This window comes from Pundamilia nyererei, unplaced genomic scaffold (assembly GCF_000239375.1).
Source record: "Pundamilia nyererei isolate P.nyererei 1_Seehausen unplaced genomic scaffold, PunNye1.0 scaffold00045, whole genome shotgun sequence".
Lineage (NCBI taxonomy): Eukaryota > Metazoa > Chordata > Actinopteri > Cichliformes > Cichlidae > Pundamilia > Pundamilia nyererei.
Window position 1 is genome coordinate 1,160,388 of NW_005187446.1, and position 12,049 is coordinate 1,172,436.

The 12,049-nt window shown below is 41.2% G+C and overlaps 2 protein-coding genes across 2 annotated transcripts in view; both read right to left on the bottom strand.

The window, feature by feature from the left end:
• LOC102195102 (gamma-enolase) overlaps positions 1–4,889 on the bottom strand; it is a 7,772-nt gene extending 2,883 nt beyond the window's left edge. Inside the window, exons 1-9 of the mRNA XM_005731896.2 lie at positions 4,741–4,889; positions 4,093–4,178; positions 3,833–3,928; positions 3,640–3,698; positions 2,143–2,212; positions 1,887–2,020; positions 1,573–1,795; positions 1,301–1,498; positions 689–765 (exon numbers count right to left, since the gene is read on the bottom strand). Coding sequence (XP_005731953.2) covers positions 689–765; positions 1,301–1,498; positions 1,573–1,795; positions 1,887–2,020; positions 2,143–2,212; positions 3,640–3,698; positions 3,833–3,928; positions 4,093–4,178; positions 4,741–4,874 — 1,077 coding nt within the window. The 5' untranslated portion in view covers positions 4,875–4,889. The remainder of the gene's footprint in view (positions 1–688; positions 766–1,300; positions 1,499–1,572; positions 1,796–1,886; positions 2,021–2,142; positions 2,213–3,639; positions 3,699–3,832; positions 3,929–4,092; positions 4,179–4,740) is intronic.
• A 1,205-nt stretch (positions 4,890–6,094) lies between these two features.
• On the bottom strand, positions 6,095–11,394 carry mlf2 (myeloid leukemia factor 2). Its single transcript, XM_005731897.2, has 8 exons — positions 10,209–11,394; positions 10,008–10,119; positions 9,865–9,900; positions 8,389–8,442; positions 8,145–8,273; positions 7,738–7,897; positions 7,335–7,550; positions 6,095–6,258 (listed from the first exon to the last, which is right to left on the bottom strand). Coding segments are annotated over exons 1-7 (705 nt in total). The 5' UTR covers positions 10,211–11,394; the 3' UTR covers positions 6,095–6,258; positions 7,335–7,338.
• Between the last annotated feature and the right edge of the window lie 655 nt (positions 11,395–12,049).

Below are 12,049 nucleotides of genomic sequence, written 5' to 3' on the forward strand. Positions count from 1 at the left end.
TGTAAAAAGACGTTTTCTTCCCACGCACGATGGACGCTAATGTTTTTGTCACTTTTTATGGAATCAAACTCAAAGTAAGGTCAGTACTTCCACGCTTTAAACGCTGCACGCTCATACTCTCTCCCACAATCGATATGTGATCCATTGTTGATCTGCACACAGCTATTGTCACCAACGGCGCACTCGCTTACGTCACTGTCATGAGACATTCTCGCAAAAAAAAATCACGGTTTTAGTAACGCAGTAACGCAGCGTTCCTACGGGAAAGTAACGGTAATCTAATTACCGATTTTGCAATAGTAATCCCTTACTTTACTCGTTACTTGAAAAAAGTAATCAGATTACAGTAACGCCCATCTCTGATCACGCGTACTTATTCAGGGGGCATTAACCTTTGTTGTATCTCTAAGTGTGTAAATGAAGTTCTGGTCCACATAGAATAAATAAGACAGCAGTATTGGAGGGGAGAGGAGGGGTACGTGCTTTAATGTGTATGGATATTGATAGAAACTCGCTTTTTACGGCTTGGCTCATTCTGCTAAATAAAAACAGGATGACTTTACTTCTGCACCATTAATTTTGACTGTTCTTTGTTTAATGGAAGGAGGAGGAATACGAGATTACCTGTTGAAGAAGAGCTGCGCTGATCTACTTCCACATAATAATGGCATAATTTGTAATATCTTACCTGGATACCCACTGAGGCTGTGAACTGAGACCAAGCGGGCCAGTCATCCTGGTCAAAAGGATCTTCAATAGACACCACTAGAGGGAAGGACACATGGGTAAGATCATTTTCCTCCATGACTCAAATATTACAACACTGTAGAAGAAACACAAGGCTAGCTGAAATCACTAGTAGCTGTTCTAATGCCTTTAGATCTACTGCTATTAATTACAGATGCAAACATGCACACAGCCCACAAATAGTATGCACACCATTTACAGGGTAAAGACCCACATCAGAGCAGTACCCCGCTTGCCAAATTTGCAATGTAGCACATAATTAAATCTTCCTTAACAGCTTCATGTGTCGGGAGGCGAGACCAGGCTCTTTCTGCCGCCCCTTTTCTCTTTTTCTTTGACTATTTCTTTCTAAAATGTGACAAAAGAAATATGGTGGGAGGAACAAAACATATGGAGTCGACTGCGATAGCCCTGATGCTTTGATTCAAGCTGACTGAGGCTTAGAGAAATCAATAACACCCCCCCCCCTCCTTTATTTATTTTTTTAATGACTAAGCGGTGTCCACATTGTGCTCTCTGGAGAACATGTGTACTCACACACCACATTACACACCTGGGTAGTTATTAATGAATCCCTGGTAGATGGCGGCCAGCTCATCAGCGGTGATGTTGCGGGCAGCATTTGGTGGCGACTTAAAGTCCAGGTCATATTTGCCCTCACTGAAGAACTCTGAAGCAGCAACATCCATTCCTATCACCACCTTATCTGTGAAGCCCGCCTTCTCTATGGCTGTCTTTATCAGCTCCAGAGCTGACAGGAAGAAACAGGAGCGATATGTTAGATTAGGCTGAAGGAAATTGTTTTCAGGTGGTCGCCGTGCTTACCTTCACTGTTCTCTTGTATGTTAGGGGCAAACCCCCCTTCATCACCCACATTTGTAGCATCCTGACCATATTTCTCCTTTATGACACTTCTCAGTGTCTGGTAGAGCTCCGCCCCCACACGCAGAGCATCACGGAAAGACTCAGCACCCACTGGAAGAACCATGAATTCCTGCATGGCCAGCCTGTTCCCAGCGTGAGAGCCTCCATTAATCACATTAAAAGCCTAAAAGAATGTCAGATGGATGTGGGGTTTTTTATGGTTGGTCATTTATGTTTGGAGAAAAATAAATTTTTTTAAAAACTATAAAACTCACAGGAACAGGGAGGACCAGCTCTCTGTTTCCTGCCAGGTCAGCAATGTGACGGTACAGGGGGACACCTTTCTCTGCTGCGCCAGCTTTGCATATGGCCAGCGATACTCCCAGAATAGAGTTGGCACCAAACTTAGCTGGAGGCGAAATAGAGGCAGTCACAAACATAACGCACACATGCAGTCGGTACTCACTGGTGCGGAAACATGTCAGTACACATATATACCATCACCCCACACGAGATGTGAGCGAGGCTTACATTTGTTGTCAGTGCCGTCCATTTCAATCATCACATTGTCCAGCTTCTCCTGCTCCAGCACACTGATTCCCTGGAAGAAAAACACAATATTCCTCATACAGTAAACAGATTTTTTCATTTCAGTCCCGCTCGGCTGCTCATCAGGTTCTGCAGCATAAACTGAATATTCTTTTGTTTATCCCATCACTTTGCTGGATGAATCCCCATCATGTACTATTTTAATAGAGCATTTTGCTCTCACAATACAGGCTTACTTGTGGTTCCTTCAGATTTAAAGGGGGGCAGTGCTTCAGCTATCGCGCCCATCTCTCCTGGTTTGGGTTCAAGCTCTCCCTTTTTTTTGATACATCTTATAGTTAGTATTGGATTAGATGACCCTGAGGTATCCCTTAGTTCAGGGGTGGCCAACTCCAGGCCTTGAGAGCCAGTGTCCTGCAGGTTTTAGATGTGTCCTTGATCCATCACAGCTGATTTAAATGGCTAAATTATCTCCTCAACATTTCTTGAAGTTCTCCAGAGGCCTAGTAATGAACTAATCATTTGAATCAGGTTTGTTGATCCAGGGTGATATCTAAAACCTGCAGGACACCGGCTCTCGAAGCCTAGAGTTGGCCACCCCCTGCCTTAGTTACACTGATGTAGCCTTAAGCTGATGCACTGATCACTTCTTCTCCACTCCCATCATCTTCTCTTCCTATGCATTTTTATGTCACTATTGCACTACATTAACTGTGTATCTTCTCCCTTTGTTTTTGCCCATTGTTTCTCTTTACCCTCAGCCTAACTGGCTGCAACAGATGGCTGCCCCTCCCTGAGCCAAATGCTGCTGAAGATTTCTTCTGAGCAAAACGAAGCCAATGCCAAAATGCTAAATCTGCAGTTCCTTGTATGGCGACTTGGGGTTCTGTCCAACAGTGACTCACAAGTTTAAAGTCAAAACCTTAGCCTGGTAAATAACATATTTACACGGGACTGTAGTCTCTATGGCTAATTAACATTACAGGAGTGTGGACACTCTGACCTGCATATATTCCAACACAACGAGCTGGAGCCAGTTGTTGTTTGCTAGGCCTCAAGCACTAAACTCCACTTAATGAACAGGACCTCTGCCTTTTGGCACCAACAGTACTAATAATATGACTTGCAATGAAGCATGGCCCATCCAAAAGGATGAGTAAACCTCTCGTATTTTAAGAAGTATGTCACTTAGCAGGTGTGCCTGTATAACAAAAACAAAACAAATACAGCTAGGCTTCATAATGTGGAGCCAACCTAGAAATCAATGTCATGCTGGCTTCACCCATCTTCTATATACAGTCTATGGAGTCTTCTTCTCCCACACTGATTGGTGATAGAGGCGCATGTGACGTTTTTGGTTCTCTCTGTAATACTATAACATTTCACTTACAACAGAAAGCACCTTGAGGTTACTGTTGGTTGTGAACTTGTGCTATGTACAGTAAACAAAACTGAACTGAGCCAAAGTGAAGTACTCACAGACTGGATGAGGGCGGGTCCAAGGGTGTCATTAATGTGAGCAACAGCCTTTGTCACACCTTTAGTGCAAAACGTGAAGCCAGTTAGTCCCCATTTTGTTACAATAAGGAAAAGAACCATCATGCAAAATCAGATACAGGCAGAAAAACAAGAGCGCTTAGTGCAGGGGAGACATCTTTGTAAGTGTTCACACCTTTGCCCTTGTAGCGAGTCTTGTCGCCATCTCGGAGCTCCAGAGCCTCGTAGATGCCTGTGGAGGCACCACTGGGAACAGCAGCCCTGAAAAGACCTGGAATCGAAGCATATGATTGGTGGGTGGATAGAGGAGGCAGACGTAATGGGGTGAAAGGTTGAGGGAGAGGAAAGAGGATGGAGAAGGATGTAGTTAACCTTAATGAAATAATCTAAACATTAATTTGAGACATTAAACAAGAGATTTTATTTTTTCTAAACCTTTGTCTGTATGCAGATCTACTTCCACAGTGGGGTTTCCCCTGGAGTCCAAGATCTCCCTGGCAACAATATTCACTATAGACATCCTGTTAAAATAAATAAATAAATAAATAAATAAATAAAAACAAGGGAACATTGGCCTCATTTCAAATGCAGATTTTATCCAGTGCTCATACACTCAGTCTGTTATTTTAATTAGAGAAGGAAACACATGAGCAAGCAAAGCTGCGCATGAAGATGAAGCTCGGTATGAAAATAGCCTGTGAAATACCAAAAGCACTCATATGAAAAACAAGGACTTCACACTCTCTTCCTCTTTTCCACTTGAACACACACTGTGATGATAGTGACGCAGCCTTGAGGATGGAAAGCAGTGGAAAAAGAGGTTCTCAAGGAAAATGCTCACACTCACACAGAGAAAGACATGAATCAGAAACCAGTGATGCGCACCTACTTAAAAATCTGTCAAACTGTTCCAGACCACAAACCAGCTCAATTTCTCGCCCGTTTCAGTCAGTGACAGAGAGCACGGACCAACAGAGATGAGACGCAAAAGACAGCGCAGGTAGCGACGAGGAGATGGGGGAGGGGAGCGGGATGAGAGGGATGGAGGGACTGAAGAAACAGATCAATCTTTTTAAACGTTACCTGCAGCTTGTTTGAAGCCTGGTGGAGAAAGTGAGCGAATGTGGGCGAATGAGGAGCAATAGCGGGAAGGGGAGGTGGGAGGAGAAGGGGTGAAAACGTATGACACACGGGGGGAGGGTGAGCATGTGAGTCATTGGAAGATGCAGAGGAGGGGAGGGAACAAAGCAAGGAGAGAGGAAAAAGAGATAGGAAGGAGGAATTGAGTAGAAGAGCTGGAGCAATGTGGATTTGTGTATTAATAGGGGTGCAGGAAACAATGTAACCATCTGAGCATTTAACATACACCGCTACTTTACACCCACGCAGTCCTGTCATACGTGCTGCGTACACATCTGCTCACTGCTGATAACTACAGAGGCACTCGTGACATGAAAATATTGTCCCAGCAAACTGATACATGAAACGTTCATTTGCGCTTCCTGTCAGGTCCAAGCAGCGCTGCGATACAGCTGAAGTAAGTGCATGTGGATGACAGGCAGGAGATGTGACAACAAAGCAACCACAAGGAGGATGCATCTTAGCAAAGACAGCAGAAAAGAAGGCGCCTTGTTGGGGAACGTTAGATATCTGATGATAGGGATTAAAGGAAACAAGAAGACAGGTAGACGGGAGCAGCCGCTGCCGGAGGGAGGATGTGCATTTAAAAATAGTCTTAGATGTAATTAAAGATACAGCCAGCACGAGCAAAATGCAGACGGGAAGCTATGGGGCGTTTGGAGAAAAGGAAAGTTTTTCATTGGCTGCCCCGCTTGAACGTGCCATCTGGACATCACATGACCTGCAGACACGGTGGCACAGGGAAGATGAAGAGGGCGCACACCTATGAATGCGTGCATGCATGTGTATGTAAGACTTGCATTGACACAAATGAACACGTTATTTAGCTGTCAATACATTTTATGAATAAGCAAGGGTTTAAAAAACAAAAGGAAAAATACAGAATCGGAAAACTCTTTAAACAACACTCCATAATTTAAGACATGCAACCCCAAAACATCAAAACAGAGGCACACTTTGCAATTATCTAACAATGTTTAATGAACTTTTTATTTATTACATTAATTAGTTATCAGTATACAATTCAATTCACCGACACACGAGTGTCTTCACAAACATAAAATGGATTGTACAGCAGATGTACTGTATACTGTAGCACTTTAGTGCAGTGGGCAAAGACACATGTCAAGTTTAGAGAATGAGTGTTTATATATATTTATACATTAAGTGAGTGTAGTTATACCCATGTTTACACAGGGGCGTTTGTAAGTGTGTCTGTGTGTGTAAGAGTAAAGAATTTAAACTCTAACCATTGCGTGCGTGCGTGCGTGTGTGTGTGTGTGTGTGTGTGTGTGTGTGTGTGTGTGTGTGTGTGTGTGTGTATAATATGTTGTTCATGTAAAGACAGTCCAGTCATATCAAACATTTATGGCGGGCATCAACTTCCCGTCCTCATCGTGGTTCACAGCATCGGGGAAATCCTCAACTCCTTCAATCTGGTCGCATTGTTATACGGAACACCTGGAGGGACAAACACACAATGCCAAAAAAGTGCATTAGATAAACTAAACTGAGTGATTGGTAGCTATATTGTGGGCCATAGATCACTGCGGAGTGATCTATGGCCCACAACTACTAATAGGCTTGCTCACACCTTTGCACAGCACTGAGACCCCAACACAGTGCTGGGATTTTGTGGCTGCTGTGCATTAGCCTAAAGGACTTAAGATTCCTAGAAGAAAATGATCAGGCTACGGTGGCGGTGCAAACAGTAAACAGAGAAGAAAACAACCTTATTTTTAAAAAAAATTTTAACGGTAAAAAGGTTTATTTGGGTATTGCTGAAATTAAGTCGATGAAATTATGAGACATGATCAGATAGATTGGACAGGCCATGTGCTGTTATAAGGTTTCAGAAGCTCTTCTATATACACAGGAGCCTGGCCATATAAGGTTTTATATGTTATAATTAATATTTCAAAATTAACTCTGAACTTCACTGGAAGCCAGTGAGGCCCACCGCTCTCTGCGATGCGGCATATGGTCGCCTGCTCATCCCAGTGAGCTAAACTGGTGCCCCTGCCATTTTAATGATACATGAATACGGAAGCTCCGAGATTCAAAGGTTATGCAGACGGAGACTTTCTGGAAAAATAGAGTTTGGAAGACTTTGGAAAAAAACCTCTAACTTCTTCACTTCCTATACTAAGAGTAATGTGGAGGTTTTCTCTGAGTAATGGCACCTATTGTTCAGGAGGATACTGCAGCAGGTTCTCATGTGTGAAGAGCAGTCTCAGAAAAGTGTTAAAACAAGGGCAGTAAACCATTCTGTAGAACTATGTAGGGAAAATAGCTGGCATTGTTTAATCTCCTAGCATTCAAGGTGCAAATGAACAAAAGCAAATCAAAAAGCAGTGACAACGTTTAGCATTTATAATTTCTTACTGTGCAAACCAATATACTGCGAAAAAGTATTTATAAGAGTAAAATATGGCCATTTAACTTTATGTCTGATAACATTCAGAAATTAATAAGCTCACAACAGATTACAGCAATTATAATAATAGTGGCACAATGATCTCTGACATCTCTCTTACCTTCTCACCAGTCGTAACGTGGGCGGGTTTGGGGCTGACGGTGTCTGGGGGACTCGTGCCGATGACCTGGTGGGGACGTTGAACTGGGAGGAGCGGTAAGAGCGAGCTGCTGGCCGCCTCCTCGTCGATCGCGGCCGTAGTCCAACCCACGAGCATTCGGGGGAGCGTATCTTCCTGCTTCTCTTCTCCACTCCTCGTCAAATGCTGGACCCTCACCTAGCAGGAACAAACACAGGGTTAAGAGCCAAAAAGAAAAAAAAGAAATCACGTGTGTGAAGTGAGACCATCAAAGTCACAACTCATCATTCATCTCCTTTGCCCCCTTTTTAAATTCAGTTCCAATTAGCTTGAATAGTAGGTGAAGCCTGAGCTAAGATTAGTCTTGTAATCAGGGTCGACTCACTCTCATCCAGGTTAATGTAGTCTTGCCGTTCTTCACAGTCTCCAGTGCGGCGATTTCGTGAACGCGCCATTATGTGTGCACGGTCTCCAATGTGGTGGCCAATGGCAAGACCCTCCAGGCCGCTCTCGCTGTCCCTCACCGACTGCCGCGTCTCACGGATCTGGGGGAAGAAAAAAAACAAAAAAAACAAATCAAAAAATACCCCAGATTACAAAATCAGGCAGGAAGGAATGAACTTAAGTTCATCTCTGATATTTATACTGTACATAATCTATTTACAGTCACTACACTTACTGGTGTTAATGAGGCCAGCAGACTAATTAGGCCCCAGCCACTGAGCAGGTCTACTTACATGGCTCTGACCACAACTTCGTATATATATTTGAACTAATATGAGTTATTCCTACCCCCCCTGGGCCCGTCCTTGTTTCACTGGTCTGCTGATAAACTTTAGGAGCCCCTGGGTCTGTTGACGAATATGAGATCACTGTTGAGGAGGAAAACGTCTGACAGTTTGGTGAACCAGACATTCTGTCCTGGAAGAAGAAAAATAATGGAAAGTAAATAGAAATGATGGAGAACTAGTGAGACACACATTTCATTTACGACAATAATTCCTTTCTGTTTATTTGGAAAGAAAAAACAACTCACCACGTTTCCCATCATTTCTCCCATCATGCCAAACATATCCATGAACCCTCCACCCTGCAAGCAATAAGAGGATCTTTACATTTCTCATTTGAGTAGTCCCCAACCACAGGCAGAAAAGCAGCATACATTGTGTGTTGAGTGCACAGTTGTCAATAACCACTTTTCCAGTGCAGGAGCTCGTGGCAGCCATGCTGCACAGCGCCATAAACAGCCCTTTCAGCCTCTCTGTTTCCCACTGTGGTCTAGAACCCTTTGACAATAACAACAGCGGACACTGTTGCGTCCACCAATACTGGAGAATTTCAGTGTTGATAGCTACTCTTCTTCCTGTTTCTGACTAGTAGATGTTTTTTTTGTTTTCAAGATTAACCAATTAACTGAGCCACTCAGATATCTAACCTAGAGTATGCACTTCTATGCTAAAAACAGACTGAAAGATGTTCTATGACGGCAGTTCCCGTTGTTGGAAAATGCCCAAAAGTGTTACGTTATGTAGGAGAAAACATTCTTTGAGCAATCCCCTTAAATTTTTTAACCCTTTATTTAATCCAGGATCCCAGATGACATCAGGGAGGAGATGAAATACAACCTGCACAGGCCAAACAAAGATAAACAAATAACTGACACGAATGTCTGTAGATTGTGTGAAGAAGCTGGGGCACCCAGGCTAAGGAGAACATGCAAACTCAACACAGAAAGATGGCCAGCAGGATTAAACTTGGTGGCTTATTGCTATATGGCAGCAGCGATAACTGCTGAACCACCATAATCATAAAATCCATATAATAAATGACAAAACTTATTTTATTATTTTATCAGCAATCAGCAGTCATTCTTTTAAGATTTAAGATTCGTTTAAGGTAATAACAGATCTGGGTAATGTGCCTTTATTTATTTTGTTGCATTTTTATTCAGGTTTACTTTTTTTACTTTTCTATATTTAACCGAGCTCCTTCCTTGCATATTTTTTTTACTTTATTGAGAGATTTTGCTTTGCCATATTGTATTGAGCTGGTTTCACACTGACACTCTGTAAAGTCAGAAAAAGCAAGTTCAGACACAGCAGGAGATGACTTGCGGTGGGTTCTCTCTAGAGAGAACATACTTGGCGAAGGAGCTGCCTGATGAGAAGGTACAGGAAGCAGGACACTCGATGCCAACTCATTAGCTATTATTAACTATTATTACTGCTGCTATTTTTTCTTATCCGAGCAAATCAATAAACTTAAACTTTGCACCACCTACATTGTACAATACCTTGAAATGTTCAGGGCTACAGTGTTTTGGGGATGTAAACCTCAATCTAACCTATTAAGAAGTCTAATATAATTACACTGGAACCTATCAATCATCAGTCAGAATATCATCATGTGGCTGGTGACAGAATTAAGAGTTCTGTAATTCCTTTAATGAAAATTAAGTCACCATGCACCGTGTTTGCAGTTGTTAAAAGAGGTCATAGAAGGTGTTACTAACCATTCCCATCATGCCAAAAGGAGCCAGAGGGCCAGCCTAAAAGACAAATATACACCTTAAAATTTTTAAAAAGGCAGTAAACAAAAAGCCAATCTGGACATACAAAACTCATACAAAGTATCTATCAGCACAGAGTCTGTTACCTGTCTGCGTGATGCACGATGTGGCTGCATCTGAGGAGCAAGAGGGAAAGGCTCCATCCCAAATGGTCCAAACAGACTCCTCATCTGCTGCCTGTGAGCTGCAAACGGATCCCTGGAAGAAATCAAAAGCATTTATCAGACTTTTGTGTTCGATTTCACATGTATGAATCAACTGAGTGTAGCTGTGTGAACTGTACTCACATAGGTGAAGGTAAACTGAAAACGACACAAGGAGGAAAACTGTAAACTTTCAAGCACAAGGCAAATACTCCAGCAAAGTGTTTCAGGTTCCACTGGGTTTGTGAGCCCAGTTTAGCCAACCATTATTTTGCTTTATTATTTTCTTCAGTATGGGGGTTTAATACAAGAAAAGCCAGTAATATAAGAAAATCTATTATAGTGTATTTTGTATACATATAAAAAAATTAATAAATTCACACAGCGAACTCTTCTCTCATGCACCCTGCTTTATTAACCAGGCTATCAGCCACCTTTGTTTTCATTATTTTCATAATCTGAATATTGTTTCAACAAGCAAGTCAATCAACTGACACATCGTTTTGTAGCTAAAGTGATTTTCCAACCAGTGACCAGTGAATATCAATGAAATTTTGCTACTGTTTTTTCTTTTTCTTTCATTATTTTTTAAAAATGAAACTTTTTTCTTCGAGCAACAACTTTGGCAGCATAAAGTGGGAAGACACAAACTTTTCTCAACTTTCAGGTGAGCGATTTGAGAGACTTCCAATGAGAGCACAGGATATCAATGATTGATATTATCGCAGGTTAGTAAATACTTTAGTGGGTTACCTCGACAACCAGAGCCTGGAATACCCACTAGCAACCAGCTTTAAAGTGAGGACACACCTTGATGTTTGGTTGTTAACGAATAGTTGTCGAAAATTAGTCCCCACTTCATGTTGTCCGTTCTTGCTTTAAGCCCCTCAATTTAGTTATTTTTCTATGACTCTGGCTGCATTGTTGCTGAAAATTGGTGTCTGTCTGGTTGCTCCTTTAAAGTGTGTTTACCAATTTAAAATGTAATAGACCAAATGATTAAAAAAAGAAGAAAAAAGATATTAAAGGACAAAAACAACTGCCAATGAATTAGTTTAATAACCAGCCAGTAAGCCTGGAGGCACACCAAACATGGACTTGTATAACATCAAGACCCAAATCAAATACTGAAATTTGCATTTTGTGCATCTGTGTCGTTAGATTGTGCTGTGGTTTTAACAGAAAGCTGATGTTTATCTGTTAAATGGAAAATAAGTGTGATGAAGAGCTGAGATGCAATCATTGCATCTTTATTAATAAAAGGCCTATTGGAAATGAGTCAACACAGAAAGTTTATTTCCACCTACAAAAGGTGTTTTTGTTTTTTGTTTTTCATTTCCATTATAAAAATGCTTTTACACTGCATTTATTAAAAGAGCAAAATATTATGCATTTTCCATTTCCATCCATTTGCCTGAGGGAAAAATGCACTAATGTAAAGAATGCAAGACTGGCAAGACAGTAGGTCTTGAGAATGATATGAATGCAAAGAGAATATGCATACACATTTATTCAAAATGAGTTCTCGGCTATAATTAGAGCACCATCTGGAAAATCTAGAATTATGTACTATTTGGGTTAGACTATACTGATACTTTTGTTTTTGTGGTACACCTTCATTTTGATAAAACCTGTATGAAAAGTTAGATGAAAAAAATAGCTATTTTTCATTTGCAAATAATATTTTGATTTATTTTGCATTATTGTAAAGTACAAATATATGCCATTCAGAAATTTTCACTAGTAGTCTTTTGCATTGTGATGTTTTTTTTAAGTTTATTTATGTGTGTTTAAATATCAGAATAAAATCGCGGTTATATTCCATAATTGATCAAGCAGTGCGCCTTTTCTAAAAATAAATAGTTTGTTTGTGAGAGATTAGCCGAAGTAGAAGATTTACTTGCACCTGTTATTTCGATTTTTTTGTCTGAAATAAAAAACCAAAAATGCATATATGCTGTATTTACTGAGGGCTGCGAGATTAC